This window comes from Brugia malayi (assembly GCF_000002995.4).
Source record: "Brugia malayi strain FR3 genome assembly, contig: Bm_v4_ChrX_scaffold_001, whole genome shotgun sequence".
Classification (NCBI taxonomy): domain Eukaryota; kingdom Metazoa; phylum Nematoda; class Chromadorea; order Rhabditida; family Onchocercidae; genus Brugia; species Brugia malayi.
In genome coordinates, this window is record NW_025062479.1 from 11,303,942 (window position 1) to 11,321,225 (window position 17,284).

Here is a 17,284-nt window from a genome sequence, read left to right on the forward strand (position 1 = left end):
ATAAAAGAAAAGAGAGGGGGAAGAAAGGAATAAAGCAGTACTTATTTAATCAGAATGAAAAGAGAAAGTTTATGATTGGATGAATAGAAGGATGAATATAAATGAGATAATGATAGATTGATAAGGACTAAAATAAATGATTGAATTGCTTTCAGGAATAAATTCCAGATAAATGTGAGGTAGTTCTTCTATTTTATCTCTTCATCTTCTCCTCTTCCTCCTCCCTTATATCGTTTCTCTCTCGCTTTCCGTACCTCCTTTTCATCCATCTGTTTTTTCTTTTTACTGTTATAGCTAAGTCGGAAAAATTGTTGATATGCTTTCCTTCTGAATACGATTAATTTGCATGGCGCCCTTTCCTTTCTCATTCCTACTATCTTTTGTGATAAGGTATGGTTTTTGGGATGAAAGAGTAGAGAGAAGTGTGGAAGAGAAGGAATGGAAGAGGAAGAGGAGGAGGATGATAGTGAGAGGAGGTGGTGGAGAGAGGTGGAGAAGGGGGAAGAGAGGAGGGAAGAAAAAAAGGAACTATTTTGAAATGAATAAACAGCAAAGCTAGTGAAATATATTTTGTAGATTGGATGATATGAGGGAGTTTTTTTTTATTTTACCATTTATTTTCCTTCTATTTTATATCCTTTTTTACTATCTTGATTTTTTTTTTTTGAACGTAATTTTAAAAATGATGAATGAAATGAAACAAATGGAATGAATGAGAAGGATACTATAAAGATGATAAAATAATATTTATAATTAGAAAATAAGGGTGGAGTAAATTTTATTTATTCTTGTTATTGCAGGAGAAAAAAGCAGTGAAATTTGAGGAATAACTCAAATTATCAATAGGCAAAAAAAAAATAATGACAAAGGATTTCTGAAGTTATTTGAAATGTTTTGAGTAGTTGTAAAAGCGCAGCCATTGGTTATAATAATAATATATATCTAAAATTGGATTGAATTGTATCTCTTTGTTTGTTTTGTTTGAAATTAGTCTCGGAATGATACGATATGATTAGGATAGGAGGAGAGATAAGATAATGCGATAATTGTAAAATGCTTTACATTTTTTTATTTCTGATTACTTTACAAGTAATCAAAAATAAATTACTTTGATTACTTTACATCTTTGTGATAATTGATTTTTCTTTTTCCTAATCACTAGTTACTCTTTCTTCTAATCAGTATGTTATCATTCGGATAATTTTAGATGACCCAAATTTATTTCGTTATTTATTTCGTTTTTGTTTTTTTCCCTTCAATTGATTTCTTGATATTTAAAAAAAAGAAAGTCTGATTCTTTTTTTTTTTGACTATTCAAAATTTATGGATAATTTTCTCTGTCTCCTTTTTTCTCTCTCCCCCTCACTTAGATGTGCCGTTTATTTGCCATTTGTTCCTTTTTTTTTTTTGTTTTCACTAATATATTTGTGTTTTTTCCCTTCTCTTATGTTAACTAATTGCATTATCTTACATTAATTGTTTTTTTATGTATTAAAAAAGTGCATAAATTTTGTGTGCAAGTTTTTGATTTCCATTCATTATATATATATATATATATATTATACTTTACTTAATTTATGGTTATTTTAATTTACAGCTTGGTGTCATTTTAATTTGCTTGCACTTGCAATAAGGGATAATTTTGAAAAGAGACAAAGTATATCAATAAGAGGAGAATGAAGAGTAAATACCAAATGATTGAGTTAAAGTCAAAGTTGTAAAATTGTTAATTAAGCCATGCAAGAGAAAGGTTTTTTGTCATTATTTGCTATTTGGTTGATTATAAATTTGTCAAAAAGGTATCCATGAGTTTTGGTGATTTTGTCAACTCGATTAAATTGCCATCAACTTTTGAGTTATCGAGAATTTTCGTAACTTCAGAGGAATGTGGTAATTTGATATCAGACCGGTGGTGATAGGTAGTAATATTTCGTTCAAGAAAGAATGATGAGACTGTCGCATAAAAGGCATTCTAACCTCGTCTTCGCCTCGTCTTCATTATCCCCTCTCCTTGCCACCCAAATTGTCATCCTTCTTCCGTGAAACCTCGTCCCATCTTAATATAGTCTATTTCGTTTCTCTTACCTTAAAATATCCCCTCCGGCTGTTCAAAAACGCTCCTTTTCTCAGTTGCTGTAATACTGTTGGAGTGAGAGGAGGCCGGGAATCTCGATTTATGTCGACCTCAATTACTTTTGTTTTCTTTGCTACCCGTTTACCTCTTTCATTTAATTTCTCCCTATTTTTAAAATCTAATTTCTTAGTTATACAGAATATATATATATATATATACATTTTATGTCATATTATAATGAAATGAAATATTACTGAAATATTGAACAAGTTCAGCTGGCATCAGCAACTATACTGAAATATAGTATGGTATGATTCACTAATGGTACTAATATTCTTGCCGTAATAAGTCTGTGGTAAAATATGAATCATTAATTTCCACCGCATTACAATATTATAATTTGGTTGTCGCTTTTAATTCATTTTAGGTTAATAAAACGAGACTGCAATTAAACGAAGTTTACAGCTTTCTAATATGTTTAATATTGTTTTAAATCAATTTTACATATTCTTATATATATATATATATATATATATATGTAAAGAGTAACTGATTGGAGAACACAACTTGGAATGATAATACAGTTTTTTGGGGGCTAAATCCTATGGTTTAATTTTTAGTCATTGAAAAAAAGAAACAGAAATGAGAGTGATAAATACACCTGCTTATTAAAAGCTAACAAGGTAAGGTTTGATCTGAAATAATTAAAAATGGATTAAAATCTATTTTAGAGTTTGTCAGTTTAAAAATTAATTGCTTATCGTTTTAGAACAAGGCTGAATCGATTTTTTAAATGGATTCCGTAAATTTTGAAAAATTTACACAATTCTAAAATTTGGCATTTCGTAATGCATCGTCAGACCATAATGGAATTTTGTTTTGCGGTTGGCAGGAGAGGAGGAAAAGGAGGAAGGGGTAGAGGGAATGGGTGAGAAAGGGAGGACAGAGGGAAGCGATGAGGGGAGTAGGGCGGAGGAAGTAGCAGGGTGACAGGAAACTAGGAAGTGGTAGAGGAGGAGATTGTGGAGGGGATTTTACGGATACCGAAAGAGTTAGAACGAGAGGATAGAGCATAGCAAGAGGGATTGAGGACAACCCATCGGGATTTTCACCCGACCCCGTTAAACCATCAACCAACAAATATTACAACGACGGAGAGATTTTGATTGAGCTGGAGGCGATATTTTTAGACGAATGAAGGTGTAGCAAGCAGTACCTGATGAAAAATTTTTGTTAAATAGTCTCGATGCTCATCACTTTCCTGTTGGTCAACAAATCAGTTGACAAAATTTCATTTCTTCAATACCGTCCTTCTCTTTCTCCTCGTCTTCCTCCTTTGACACTTTTTGCTGATAACCTCTGAACAATATTTAATGATGTGATACAAAATGGTGATGATAATTTGATGATTCTCGTACCTATATGAATTGTCAAACAATCATTTAGTCGGTCATATTGCCCTCTATACTCTTCCCTTTCCTCCATTGCAATCATCTCAATCTTTACAATCATATTTTTCGAGTTTGAACTGGAGTTAGTCAGGGATAGTGGGAAAAAAAGGAGGGAAAGTAAGAGCGGGTAGTAGGAGGATAAGAAGAAATGAAAAATCAAATTACTGATTACTTTTTTTGTTTTAAAGGAACATCTTTCCTTTCTTTTTTCATTTTATTTTCCTTCCTCAAAATTGTCAATTTCTCTCCTTCAATCCGGAAATATTTCAATTAAGTGCAGAATATAAAGAAGCTAAAAGATAGAAGAGAAGAATGAAAGGAATTTCAATGTTTTTGAAACAAATCATCTACCACATTAACTAATGACAACAATCCTTCATCTTTTATGGTAGTGTCCCTCCTTCCTCTCTCTAATTCCTCTTCCTCCTGCACTACATCGCCCTCATTTCACAATTCCGTTGAACTTTACACAGTTCCTTTCCAGACAACAATCATTTATTATTAATTTACCTTGCGAATCGAGAAATCGCTTCTGTAAACACTAAAATAGCACAACCCTTAAAAGTTATTTGAAATTCATCAATTAAATGTTAAAATTAAAAAGTTACGGTTGAAATGACAATATAATAAATCTTATCAAAAACAAAACCAGCCTTTATCTTTCACTGATTACCAGAATTAAATTACAAGACATTTCAGGCTTACAGATATGAAGAACAGATGAAGAAAATAATGGAAACATTCTGATTACTTTATAAATCTTTTATTCTTTCTATTTTTTTCTCTTCCTTTCCCTCTCTCTTTTCCTTTCTTTTTCTTCTCATCTTTTGTTAAAAACTTATGAATACTAAAGATAAAAGAGGAAGAAAACAAGAAAAAAAGATCTGACAAAATTAAAAGTGAGTTATTAATTTACAGTGAATACGGATATATATATATATATAAAGTAGTATTTTGTGATATATATCAGAAAGTAGATTTAATCATTTTAAACAAACAATTCTACCAAATGTTACAATATATATATTATAATACCAACAATAATAATAATATCATAATAATAAATGAATGAATAAATAAACATGGAAATAATAATACAGTTGCAAAATACAATGATATGTTTTCCTAATATTGGTAATTTTTCAAATGATTTCTTCAAAAACGCCTTCAAAAATGATTAATTGTTAAAAGGTTATAAAGAGGTTATTGTAATTTGATAATAAACAGACATTTCAAGTAGAATTTTGGAAGAAATTAAATTCAAAAATCCGAATATTTTACTCTATCACTGGGAAGCATTTTGCACAGCGACCTCGATTAGAGTTAGCGTAGCTAATCCAGAATGATTCTCGATTTTCTCGTTGTGTTGACTCTGAGGTGGTTGTTTGTTGGCTATTTCGAAAAGATAATTGATTTATTTCTGAATTAATCAATTAAATTACAAATGGTATAATAATTTTAATAGTTTTCTTCATTAAACGAAGTTTGGAATATATTTTTAGTTCATGTTGATCGGATTAAAATGCAAGTATTTTGATGCATCTGAAGCGGATTTTCTCTCTGCGCTATTCAGTCTATTAGCCGCTATTTCGTTAAGTCATTTCTGTTATATTTCGTAACAGATTTTCTTTTCTTTTTCTTGACTTTTTGTAGCAAAAATGTTTCAAAATGATGCAAAGAATTTGTCGCTGTCCGTAGTGACAACACTGATCAATATTAGTAGGTATTTAATACGATAAATATAGTATAATTCACCTTGACTAATTCTATATGGATTTTAGACCAATCTCAGGGTTTATTATATTTCATTAGTTGAGATTATTATGGTAAAAGGATGAAACTTGTTTCACTAGTTTTTTTCATGGATTATTTAGTACCAGAAATTTGTGATTTTTTAGATAATTGGTATTTTAGGCGATCTGTGCTTTAGTCAGTGATGAGTGGATTCGCATCAATGATAACAGCAAAGAAAGCCGAAATGTAGCTCAGCTGGATGACAACAGTTCAGTGCGCAGCGATAACCATTTCAGTTACGCTTCATCGTTTGCACAAGCGGGTCGCTGCAAAGGGTTTTTTTTTAATGTTTTTGAGATCTTGGGAGTGTTATGTTCTGTGATATCAGAACTTTTAGAATAGATCGTCTCGTATATTGATGACGAATTCATTCTTGTGGATTGATGATTTATTTCTCTTGCACTAACTTATTTAAAGACGTTTCTGAAGCTCAAGCATGTATAAACAATGAGAACTGGAAACTATTTTGAGCCAGAAAAAGAGAATATATCAGAGCAATATCCTGGTGTACTTATGTAAACTTAAGCTGAAAAGAACTGGTAAGTAGGAGATTGACTTTTTTCGGCACGCGTAGTAAATTTAGCCAATCAAATTGGTTCAAACTTTCTGGATTGTAAATTGGTGGAAACATGACAGAATAAGCCTAAAAAAGGATTAAAAAAGTAGTGAAATCTTGCTGCAATTAATGATGTGGATGTTATGAAAATGCTGGAAAAATCTGCAATACTTTTTAGTTTTTGGAATCTGAACTAAGAATATTTGCACGGGAATCCAGGTTTATTACCACATTTCGTAACTATTTTGAGTTTATAGGGTTGACATTCGACATTTCTGGCGTACCGCTAAATTCGGATTCTTTGTAAATATGAAAGGTGTTTATCATACAACATATCGCTTTGATGGAAATGGTTATTCAGTTTTCTACCTAGTTTTTATCTAACTTTTAAAATTTATTCTAATCGTAGCACTTCAATAACTGTAATCGGAAAAAAACTGATAGAAAAAGTTGTTAAATGTGTGGAATTACTCGCATACATTTTCGTAAATTTGTAACTTGTCATATATAAGTATAGCGAGTAGCACAATTTTTGATTAAGTTTGCATCGTAATGCATTCTACTCATTTTTTTTTTTATCTTGGGATCTCAAATTGTAATTTTCTAGTCTTTTCCTCATAATCCTGTTTTGCAGTGCGTATGGATTGTCTCACACCTTTGATCGCCAATTTATTCTATGTCTTGATCGCTTTCTGTTTTGTTATTGTTGTAAAATCCACTTTAGCCTGCATTTTGAGCACCATTTCAACATCATCAGGATTTCTTAATTGGCTTAAGCGAAATACAATCCTCGAAATGAGTAGCAGTAAGCTGTTCCTATATTTCTCGAAAGTCTTCGAGTGCATACTTCAAAAACTTTAGAAGAAACATTGAAATTTCAGTGATGCTGGCAGTGTTAGCGTGTATAATAACTTTTCTTATGGGAGCAATGATTTATTCGATGAATCCATTTTCGGGTGTAACAGTAGGAGCAGGATCAGTGTCCATTGCAGTAAGTGGCGTTAGCTCATTTTTTGCTGCAGCAGTAAGCTTGCGAAGGTGATTTTTTTTTTTCATATGATAGTCTCGGTATATATAATTTGAAACTCAACAGGAAAAATGAGTTTTTGTAAAGTTCAGAAAAATCCGTAATTTACATTTGCCAAAATGTTTCTGCTTAATAAAGTTCTTGAAAAATATTATGATCCCGATTTAAAATATATTCAAATGTTCATTGCAGAAAATATAGTGTCGTTCGACAAAGACGCCTTGAAAATCAACGTCTGTTATGCGCTCGTTCATTTCGTGCATGGAGGGAAGTTGGGCGCCATTCTGAGGACATGCGACCAATCATCGATTTTGAACGTTATCTGGATTCGTGGGCGACACCAGTTGATTCTCCATAGGACAGATCATTTTCAAACTTCTTGGTGTATGTGTTTTGATACTTGAGAAATATGGTAATTAAAAACAAGTATATATAACCAACATTTTGAATACTGGATGGTATGGTCAAACATCAATCTAAAGGGAGTAATCTTGAGAAGCTTTTTGGTACTAGTTCTTTCTGACATATCGTTATTCTGTTATCCTAAGGTCTGTATAATCTTCATAATTGTTGTTTATTAGCTTTGAGCTTTTTCTTAATGTTTTAGTTATTTCAGGATACTAAATCTTTTTGTTTGCATTTGCATTAACGTTCTTGTATGGCAATGCGTTTTTTCGAGATGACCAAATGAATTAAGCTTCAACTAATCGTTTCGTAACATCTCGATGCAGTTTTTTGACATTTGTTGGTTCATTTGTTTGCTGTCCTAAATTTGATTAATATTAGCAGTGCTGTGCTGTTGCAGAGTGGATTATATGGTAGTAATTGCCAAAATCCTGTGCATTATATAAAAAAAGGGTTGCTCTTTTCTTTCCCACTCCTAGGGGATATATTAATTTCAGAATTTTTCTTCTATCTTTCTGCTTGGTTTCAATTCTAAAAGGAATTTTCTCCTTGACTTATGGAGATTTTTTTTTTTTTTTGCAAGTATTGGTATGTTTTTGTTATCGTGATTTGTTACCCTTTTCACTGTAAATTTTCATTTGAGCTAGTAGTGAGTAGTATACAGATGTCACTATTGTGTTTTCTTTTTCAACATAGTCACGTGACTTATCGGGTAGTTTTCCATTTGTATCTAATGTATTCTGAATTTTTGCTTTCTTTTCAAACTTGATTTTCAGTTTTGACTCAAGTTTTCGCTTCTGCGCCACTTCGTTCTAATCACTATTAAGTCAACTTTTTTTTGCGATCTTTTATAATCTCTTAATCGTGACTCAGCTTTAATGATGTTATTGTAACGGCCGTTAATACTTCATTTTTTTTAAAAAATAAATAAAGGCAGTTTCATCGAAGTTTATCAGAAAAATCACATTGCATTTTTCATTTTTTCTTTTTCGCCATAGTTCTGTGTTGAAATCATTGTGTTAATGCTTGTACAATCTAGGAAAAAAAAAAAACGAAATCGATTATCTCGATAAGTTTCCAGTAGGAATAATTACTTTTCTTCTCTTCATAGCCGCTTTAATCATTTTATTTGTAAAAGTTATTGTAGAATTCATGAATGGCATTTCATCTCTGAAATTCATTTCAAAAATGTTATACAGTTCTACCGGTAGACGTTGCACCCTTGTAAATGATTGATCATTCGGCAATAAATAAACTATGCAATGGAAAATCTCAGTGATTATCCTTTCATAATTTAAATTTTTTTAAATTTTCCTAAATTTTTTTAGGAATTACATAGGTTATGTTATTTTGTGTTTTATGATATTATGGTTGCCTTACGTAAATATCTGAGGGAAATGAGAACTACGATGCTAGCATTTAAGCATTTTTCTCATTTAACTAATTAATGAACTGATGAGCATTATCATACTGCAGCAGCTTTTCATTTGCCAATATACAAATATTCGAGCAAAGTTGAAACAGACGATAGCAAAAGTGCGTTTGCACAAGATACAGGTATGTTCATTGGTTGCATTGCTATTTTGAGAATTAATGCGTACCAATTTAAACAGATAAATGACAAATCCAAGGCATATTATAACAGATCTGTTATTTTCTATCCTTTATCATTATCTTTCTAAAATTGATCTCATTAAAAAAACTCTCAAACAAAAAAAAACCAAATCCTCAAAACGAATATTTCGCAACCAAACAAGCATATGTAGTATGAGGTCTGTGAAATCTGTAAAAAAAAAAAATGGATGTGTGTAACTAACAGTCCCTGAGTACACAAATTTCATTGGTACTGCAGAAAATAAAACTGAAAAATGGAGAAAACCGGATAACTTAAAGAGTTAAAGAAGCGCAGAGATTTAGGGAAAGGGGTGAAGATATGACGAAAAGAAATTTAAAAAATCCCTTTTCCCTTTCTTTTCTTTTTCCATTCCTAGGGAAAAATGCTTTCTTTTATCAATTATGGAAATAAAATTTTTCTTTTAAAAAACTAAACTTCCAATCAATTTTACAAAATATCATAACGAAAATATTATATCACGAAATACAATATTTAGTAGAAATGAAAATATTTTCCGTTTCATTTCCTTTTCCTTTTTGTTTTGTTTTTTGTTTTTTTTAAATATAACCTACTGATATATAACAATGACTTTTTTTCATATGCAAGTAATAACTATTGAATTTTACCTTTCATGTAATAAAGGAAACATTTTTTGACAATAGCACATACGTAAACAAAATGGTTCCGGTAGATACAAAGAATTAGCATATTTCTTTAGTATTTTCTTTTTTTTTTTCAACATAATTTGGAAAAAAAAAGAAAGTGATGAGAAAAAAGCAAGGATACAAAGGAAATAAAAAAAATTGTAATCAAAATATTCACATTAAAAATTAAATTTTGTAGACAAAAAAAATATAGTGACAAAATTTTCTCTACATTGTTAAAATGAATTTTTGCGTATTGTTTTTCTTTTCATGGATATAGTATCAATAATTAATTATATTATATATTTTCATCAATCTAAAAGTGAAATTTATATACAATTTTAGATTGCTGAAAAAAAAGAAGAGGGAAAAAAGGGAAAAGGGAAGGAAACTTTTAACCTTTGCATCCATAATCGTACACTTTTTTATCAGAAATGGTGATACAAAAAATCATCATAATTAATAGTAATGGTAACAATAATACTACTAATAATAGTAATAATAATATTAATGAGATAGTCTTAACAGTGGCACCATAATATTTCATTCAACTAATAATTTGGAAAAACAAAAAAAAAAAACAAAAAACAAAAAAAGGTAAAAAGAAGAGAGGGAAAAAAACTGTACAAATAAAAGTATGTATAAAATGAAGGTAAAAAAGAGGTAAATAATTTCGTTTCTTTTTTTTTCATCTCCGATGAATAGTAATGGCATTCACTCATTAATGAATTTAAGAAAAAAAATAACATAAGAGCTATTTAAATGAATGTTTATTTTCTCATATATTAGAAAACTTTTTTTTTTAAAAAAAAATAAAAAACTTTCAATTCATAAATTGATAATAGCAAAACTAACGAGATTTGCTCTGGAAATGAAACAACAAGCAATTTAAAAGACTGATAAATTTTTTTTTTTTGTAAAAAAAAAACGAAGAAAGGAAAAATTCCATAAAATTTGTGAAAATCAAAATAACTTTCTTCTAGATTTCTGTTGAGCATGCTGATTCATAGCGAATTATAATAATCATAATAATAATAATGATAACACTACTGCTATTAAGAATAATAATAAATATTACAAATGCAATTGATTCAAATTCTAAAAATCACTATTTAAAATAAAAAAGGAAGTAAAAATTTTTGTTTTTTTCCCTAGAACTCAATTTCCATGTAGTTTGCAATTATTTTGAAGTTAGAAAAAAACTGATAATGGATGAAATAATAGAATTTCTATTTATATGACAACATTCATTAGTTTTGCAGCTATCAATTCGATATAAAAAGAAAGAAAGAAAATAGATTAAATTGAAATTAATTAATAAGCAAATTAGGAAATTTGTGACTTACGTGAAAAATAAGAGCAAATTATTTACTTTTTTATGTATATTTTCTGTTTTTTTGTTGTTTTTTTTATTTTTGTTTTAGCCTGTTTTAATAGAAGGATGAAAAGATAATTAAACAGAGGACATTCGAGAATCACAATAAGCTGCTTGCACGGCTGACTCATAATCTAGCGGACACTGAAATTCATATAAAAATGTCAAAGTTATTGGAAAATTTTCAAGCTAATATATGAATGTCCATGAAAGAAGAGAGAAAGATATGTAAATAAATGCTAACTTCGATGATAAAAACCAATTTTGAAAAAAAAAAAATACATTTTTCTTTCTCTTTTCTAATTTAAAACTTTAATTTCATGAAATGGATGAGAAATTAAATTTTAACATTTATATATTGCAATTATTAGTTTAGAGAGATACAGGATTAAATTTCTTTTTTGAATTAGAAAAAAAATTGTACGGAAGAGGTAAAGAGGATGAATAAAGGGACAGTATCAAACAACCGCCTCCTTGCTTAGATATAGACGATAAGCAGAGTCGGTTCTACTCTCATTTCGTATTACCTCGACTGGTTGACCGGATGCTTGATACAATGACCGAGGACCATCTTCTCGGTACGTTTCACGCATACTGAAAAAAAAAAAGAACAAAGATAAAAAGATGGAGTGTGAATTTGATAAAGAGAAAAACGAAAAATTGAATTGTTACATTTGTTAATGGGAAAAAAATTTTCTATAAAATTAACTAAAATGTTTGAAAAAATTTTTCTTTTTGGTATTAAGCTTTCATCTGACCTTCTTTATATTTCCGAAAATTTTTTGAAATGATGGGCAAATGTTTCAATATAAAAAATTACTTCGTTTTTTTCTTTTTGTCATCATAAGAATTTACTGTCGGTTTCACTTCTAAAAATTGAGATGTACAACAGTTTAAAAATTTTAATCTTTCATTTATTGAAAAAAAGTTAATTAAAACTAAACCAAAGATTAGTTTAATTAAAATTTCAACGATTCTTGTAAGTTTCTTAGTCTAAATTGTTCAGTGAATTCGAATAATTATGCGGAACAAGAGAATCTTTAATAAAATAAAATAAATTGTGGAAAAAAAAAAGTGCAGGATTGAAAATTCCAACTGAATCAAATCATTAATTAATTAATAAAAAATTATTTAACTTACTTCCAAAACAGAATAAACTCTTTTTGATACAAAACATTATTAATAATGATAGTGATACACCAAAAATTATCATCATTAATAGTGCCATAAACCAGCTTGGGAATGAACTCATTGTTGTTGACTGACCACCAAATAAAGCACCAAGTGGTACAGTAATGCTAGAAAAATAAAGTAATTAAAATTTATCACCTAATTTAAATTACAATACTACATCATTTTTAGTACCAAGATGAATTCGAAATTTTCAAGAATATTTTTAACTCTTTTTTATTTCAAAGTATCTAATCAACTTAAAGCAAAAGAAAGAAAATTTCATTCCTTTCTTCTTTTTTTTCTTGTGAATTTAGAAAATTTTCAATAAATTACAAAATATATGCGAAAGCGATTAAGAAGGGAAGCAAAAAAAAAACTTACTGTTTACTGCCATATGTATTTTGAACTTTTAAAACCACTTGTCGATTGGTATCTGTATCAGATATCGGTGAAATGAGTAATTTTGCTAGATGACAGTTTGGTACGGTGTTATTCTGGGTGGTACTTTCAAATCGGAAATTTTGCCATGTTTGTCCAATTTGTAGCTCATTTTGATCGACCGAAAAGACGATATCACGGGGTAGCTTAGGTAATGGTTCCGCACAATAATGAACCACAACAACCGCACTGTCTGAACTGGGAAGCTACAAAAGTTTTTTATTTTTTAAAAAATTTTAGTATTTAAATTTTCGGATTTAATAATTTAGTAGACAGAAACAATACGCAATCACAAATAATCATAAATAATATTTATTTAATAAAATTAAAGTATAGCTTCTTACTAATTTACAGTTTTTTTTTAAAGGAAAAAATAAACTTTCACTGTTTATATTCCAGACTTATACTACTTTATACTTTTATCTAAATTTTGTTTAAGTTTATATTATTTATATTCTAAACATAAAAATGAAACATAAAATTATAAAAAAACAACGATTTCAAATAATTTATGTATATAATTGTTTGAAATAATAACACATTTAATTAGTTGTAAAAAAAAAAAAAAAAAAAAAGAATAAAATAAAAAGGAGAGAAAAGCAATATCAGTAAAATGAAAGAGATGAAACCTTTTGAACGGAAGGTAAAGTATCCGACTGAGTTGGTGGTCCTTGCACTTGTACATTTAAATAGGTAGTACCAGGTGAATCAAGTGATGGTGAACATTCTGGTGCACCTTGTGATACAAATGAACATGCAGCACACCAGTACTGTCCCGAAAATGTATAATTTGCTATTCGTAATGAGCAAATTGCATTAAGACGCTAAAAATACAAAATAATTAAAAGACTAAAAATAAAAATGAAACAGAATTCAAAAAAAAAAAAAAAGAGAATGAAAAAATTTATTAGAATTATTTTGATCAATAGAAATGATTATGTAATGACATATTGAAAATGTGATCATAATGTTAAATCACCACTACTACCCATAATTCGGATCATTTTCTTTTGGCTAAGCTTATTTTAAATAATTTAAAATAAATACATTTGCTATATTTCAATTTCATTCCATTGTATCATTCATGTATTACTATGATAAGATTGTTCAGGATGGACTTTTTTGCCTAAATTAATGGTCAAATTTTAAAAATATTTATATCTATCTTTTAATTAATGAAGCTAAAAAATAATAATAACAAACAATATTAGTGCGTTGTTCTAATGGTGCTTCCTGATATTGCCCTTCGAAACCTTGTGGACAAGCTGCATCAACTACCTGACCACTTGATTTTTTCAATTTCCAGAAAACAACCGGTCGTGGATTACCTTCCACCTGGCAACCTAAGTTAATCTGCTGATTCATATCAATACGACTGCCACTTTGAAATGGTGCTACATTTTGCATTGCTTGAAAATTATCCTGTACCAATCGTGCTGCTGCTATAAATTTAAATTAATATCAGTTATCTTCCTGAAATTAATTAAGTTAAAATTTTAAAAAATCAAATTTTGATCCAAAATCTCGTAAGTTTTTTTCTTCCTCTTTTTAAACATCATTCATTTCATTTATGTGAAATGTTAAAATTATGAAATATAACAAGTAAAAAAATTTCCACTCTCGTTTTTTTTCTTCATATTTTTGTTTCTATGTCTTCCTTTCTTTATTTTTTCTCCAATTTTTAAATTTTAGATTTGGTAATTCTAAAGTTTGACTCAAATTTAAATAAATAAATAAATATATAAAGCTTACTATAGGGATCAATTTGTACAGCTTGTGAAGTGGGCATTTCACCGTCCGAAAAAAGACCATTATTAGCCGAACATTGAATTGATTGACCAATCATTTCTGTACCAATTGTAATATCGGCACCATTACCACTATAATATTACAATATTACAACATTAAAAATTGCAATTTTAAATTTTATATTAATGTATTATGAATTTGGAAAAACAATTAAATTCATTTTGATTTAAATTTCAAAATTTTTAAATTTAAAAATATTTATAATAAGCTTTAATTAATAATTAATCTAGACTCCGCATTATTATTTTTGATTGTTTTTTCAAAGTTAATTTAATAAATAATAATTACTAATTAGAAATAAAAAAAAATGAAAAAAATTTACCTAACAACAATGCCATTTTTAAGCCACCTAAATATGGTAGCTGGTGGATGAGATTGTACCGCACAACGTAATGTTTTTCGTCGACCATTTTGTTGACATAATCCATTATTTGTGCGTATACATTCAACAAAAAATCGATAACCCTGAAAACACATATATATATATAATATTTGAAAACAAAAAAAAAAAAAAAAACTAGCATATTTTTAGCATAATATTATTAGAGAATCTTAATGTTTTTTCTGAAGACAAAGATTTTTATATCACGTAATGCTACAGTCTAAAAAAATATTTAAAATTAGGATAAAATAAATTATAGTATTTACTAAAAAAAGGATGAAATTAAAATAAAAAAAATAAAAAAAAAATCAATTAATAATTTAAAAATTTGCATAAAAGAATTAATGTTCATTTTGAAGAATTAGTTCAAAAATTAATTTAAAAATGGAAACTATTCACCTGATTAGCAATTAGTATTGGTCCTTGACCTGATGTATCAACTACATGTGGTTGTTTCAGGTATCGTACATCGATTATAGCTGGAGCTGAATCAATGGTACCACCATTTAGTGCTGCTTGACACATGATTGTTGCACCTGTCCAATTTGTGTTTACTGCTATACCACGTAATGCTACAGTCTAAATTAAAAATTTGCATAAAAGAATTAATGTTCATTTTGAAGAATTTTGTAAAACAAAGACTGCAAATAATTATTGCTAAACTGTATGATTTTATTTTGAAAACTAACAAAATACCACTATAAAAAGATTAAATATTGATAAAAATTATGAGAAATTTACAGTGATATAAATGGTAGGAATTGAATTACTTATTGTTAAACAAATAGATAAAGGCATTAAAATGTATTAGAATTACTTCAGACATTTTCACTACATTTAATTTAAATTTTCCTTTATTATGCAATGAAAAGTGGAACATTTAGACTTATACAATAGATAACTTTTTAAAATTTTACTGAAATAAGATAAAAGTGGTAATTATCTCTAATAATTTACATATAATCTTGTGATGTCCTTTGAAAAAGGTCTTTCACCGGTGAAATAATACTAAAGAAATTATAGTTAATGTTGATTAAGAGCAAAGAGAGTCTAGTCATTTCAAATAATCCTTATAGAAATATTGGATAATTTAACAAAAATAAGATCAAAAAATTAAATGATAATAAAGAGGAAGAGTGCAAATAAATTCTGCTCAATAATTTAATATATAAATTCAATTCAAGGTTAATATACTAAATAAAAATTTGTTAGCATTCATTTCTTTAAATGACTTCATTTCCTATACTTTTATTCAACTAACTTGTATATCTTGGATTTTGCAATTTTTACAAAATTTATTGCAATTAGTAGTAAAAGTTAGTATATATTACGATGATTTTGAAATAAACAAAATTTATCAAAATTAATTAATGATTTAAAAAAAAAAAAAAAACGAAGAAATTTACAGGGAAACCAGCTTCACGTGTAAGATCTTGAGCACTACTTAAAACATTAACCATATCTGTGATATTTTTTTGATAACAATCAACACAAACAAAACGCAATTGTGATACAGGTGCTTCGGATACACAATAAATTGCTTCCTGAAAAAAAAAAAAAAACGAAATTAAATGTTTGCTTTTTTCTTTTATGGTTAATTTAACAAAAATATATTAAAAAACTTTTTTTCAAAAATTTTTTCTTCGCTTGTAAACCATAAATTAAAAATAAATTTTATGCTTTTAACAAATTGTATTAAAACTTTTGAAATTTCTCTTTGTTATAAAAAAAATTAAACAAAAATTTTGCATATAACCTTAGTAGCAGTGCCTAACATTGTCCAAACAATTTGATTAAGTTGTTGCGCATTTGGTACAGGAAATGGCATATCGGAGATCTTCACTTTAATCCCGCTACCTTGAGTTACTTGACCTAACAATGTGAAATACCTTTTCTTTTATCATACAATAAAAATTTTTAATTTAAATTATAGACAAATTTTGTATGAATTTAAATTTCTTTTTAAATAAAACGTTTTTTCTTCAATTTTAACTTGCTTTTTTTTTCCTTTAAAAAAAAAAAAAAAAGAGAAAAAAAAAAGAATAGGACTATTTGAAAATTAAAAAAATTTCCAATTATTGCCAATCTGTATAGTTCTAATATGTATGAAAGTAATCTGAGAGAAAGTAATTTGAGAAAAAATATGAAGAAACCTGAGATCGGCTGAAAGATAAAAATAATGAGCAGGTAAGGTTGATTCAATAAAATACATAATATTAACATCATCATTATCCTCATCATTATCATCATCATCGTCATCATCATCATCATCATCATCATCACCACCGTTATTATAGGAAGAAAAAGAAAGAGTAAAACGATAAAGTAAAGATATGACCGCCAGCTATAATTGGTTTTGCTGTCGTACAGCTGTAATTTCAAAAAAATCTACACATCATTAAATTAATATTATAAATTAAATGTTTAATAATACTATTTTATCGTTTAAAATGAAAATTAAAACTATTAACATATTTGAACTTAATTAGAACTTGCTATTACACGATAATTCAACGATCATTTTATCTGTAAACCATTCAT

At 28.2% G+C, this 17,284-nt stretch overlaps 2 protein-coding genes across 5 annotated transcripts; one reads left to right on the forward strand and one right to left on the reverse strand.

The window, feature by feature from the left end:
* Positions 1-4,867: 4,867 nt before the first annotated feature.
* Bm5799 (Uncharacterized protein) lies at positions 4,868-7,260 on the forward strand (the record flags this gene model as incomplete). Its single annotated transcript, XM_043074475.1, has 7 exons — positions 4,868-4,902; positions 5,318-5,351; positions 5,440-5,594; positions 6,133-6,227; positions 6,510-6,680; positions 6,757-6,913; positions 7,095-7,260. The coding sequence occupies 7 exons, from the start codon at positions 4,868-4,870 to the stop codon at positions 7,258-7,260; spliced, it is 813 nt and encodes a 270-aa protein (XP_042930409.1).
* A 3,759-nt stretch (positions 7,261-11,019) lies between these two features.
* On the reverse strand, positions 11,020-17,023 carry Bma-igcm-3 (Uncharacterized protein; the record flags this gene model as incomplete). Of its 4 annotated transcripts, XM_043074476.1 has the most annotated exons (13): positions 11,020-11,085; positions 11,469-11,535; positions 11,762-11,810; positions 12,082-12,239; positions 12,496-12,758; positions 13,182-13,376; positions 13,756-13,994; positions 14,305-14,432; positions 14,684-14,826; positions 15,143-15,322; positions 16,150-16,287; positions 16,500-16,615; positions 16,897-17,023. In XM_043074476.1, the coding sequence occupies 13 exons, from the start codon at positions 17,021-17,023 to the stop codon at positions 11,020-11,022; spliced, it is 1,869 nt and encodes a 622-aa protein (XP_042930410.1). The 4 variants fall into 4 exon arrangements, with proteins under 4 accessions (XP_042930410.1, XP_042930411.1, XP_042930412.1 ...); XM_043074477.1 differs by lacking the exon at positions 16,897-17,023 and having other exon boundaries at positions 16,500-16,571; XM_043074478.1 differs by lacking the exon at positions 11,020-11,085 and having other exon boundaries at positions 11,400-11,535.
* Between the last annotated feature and the right edge of the window lie 261 nt (positions 17,024-17,284).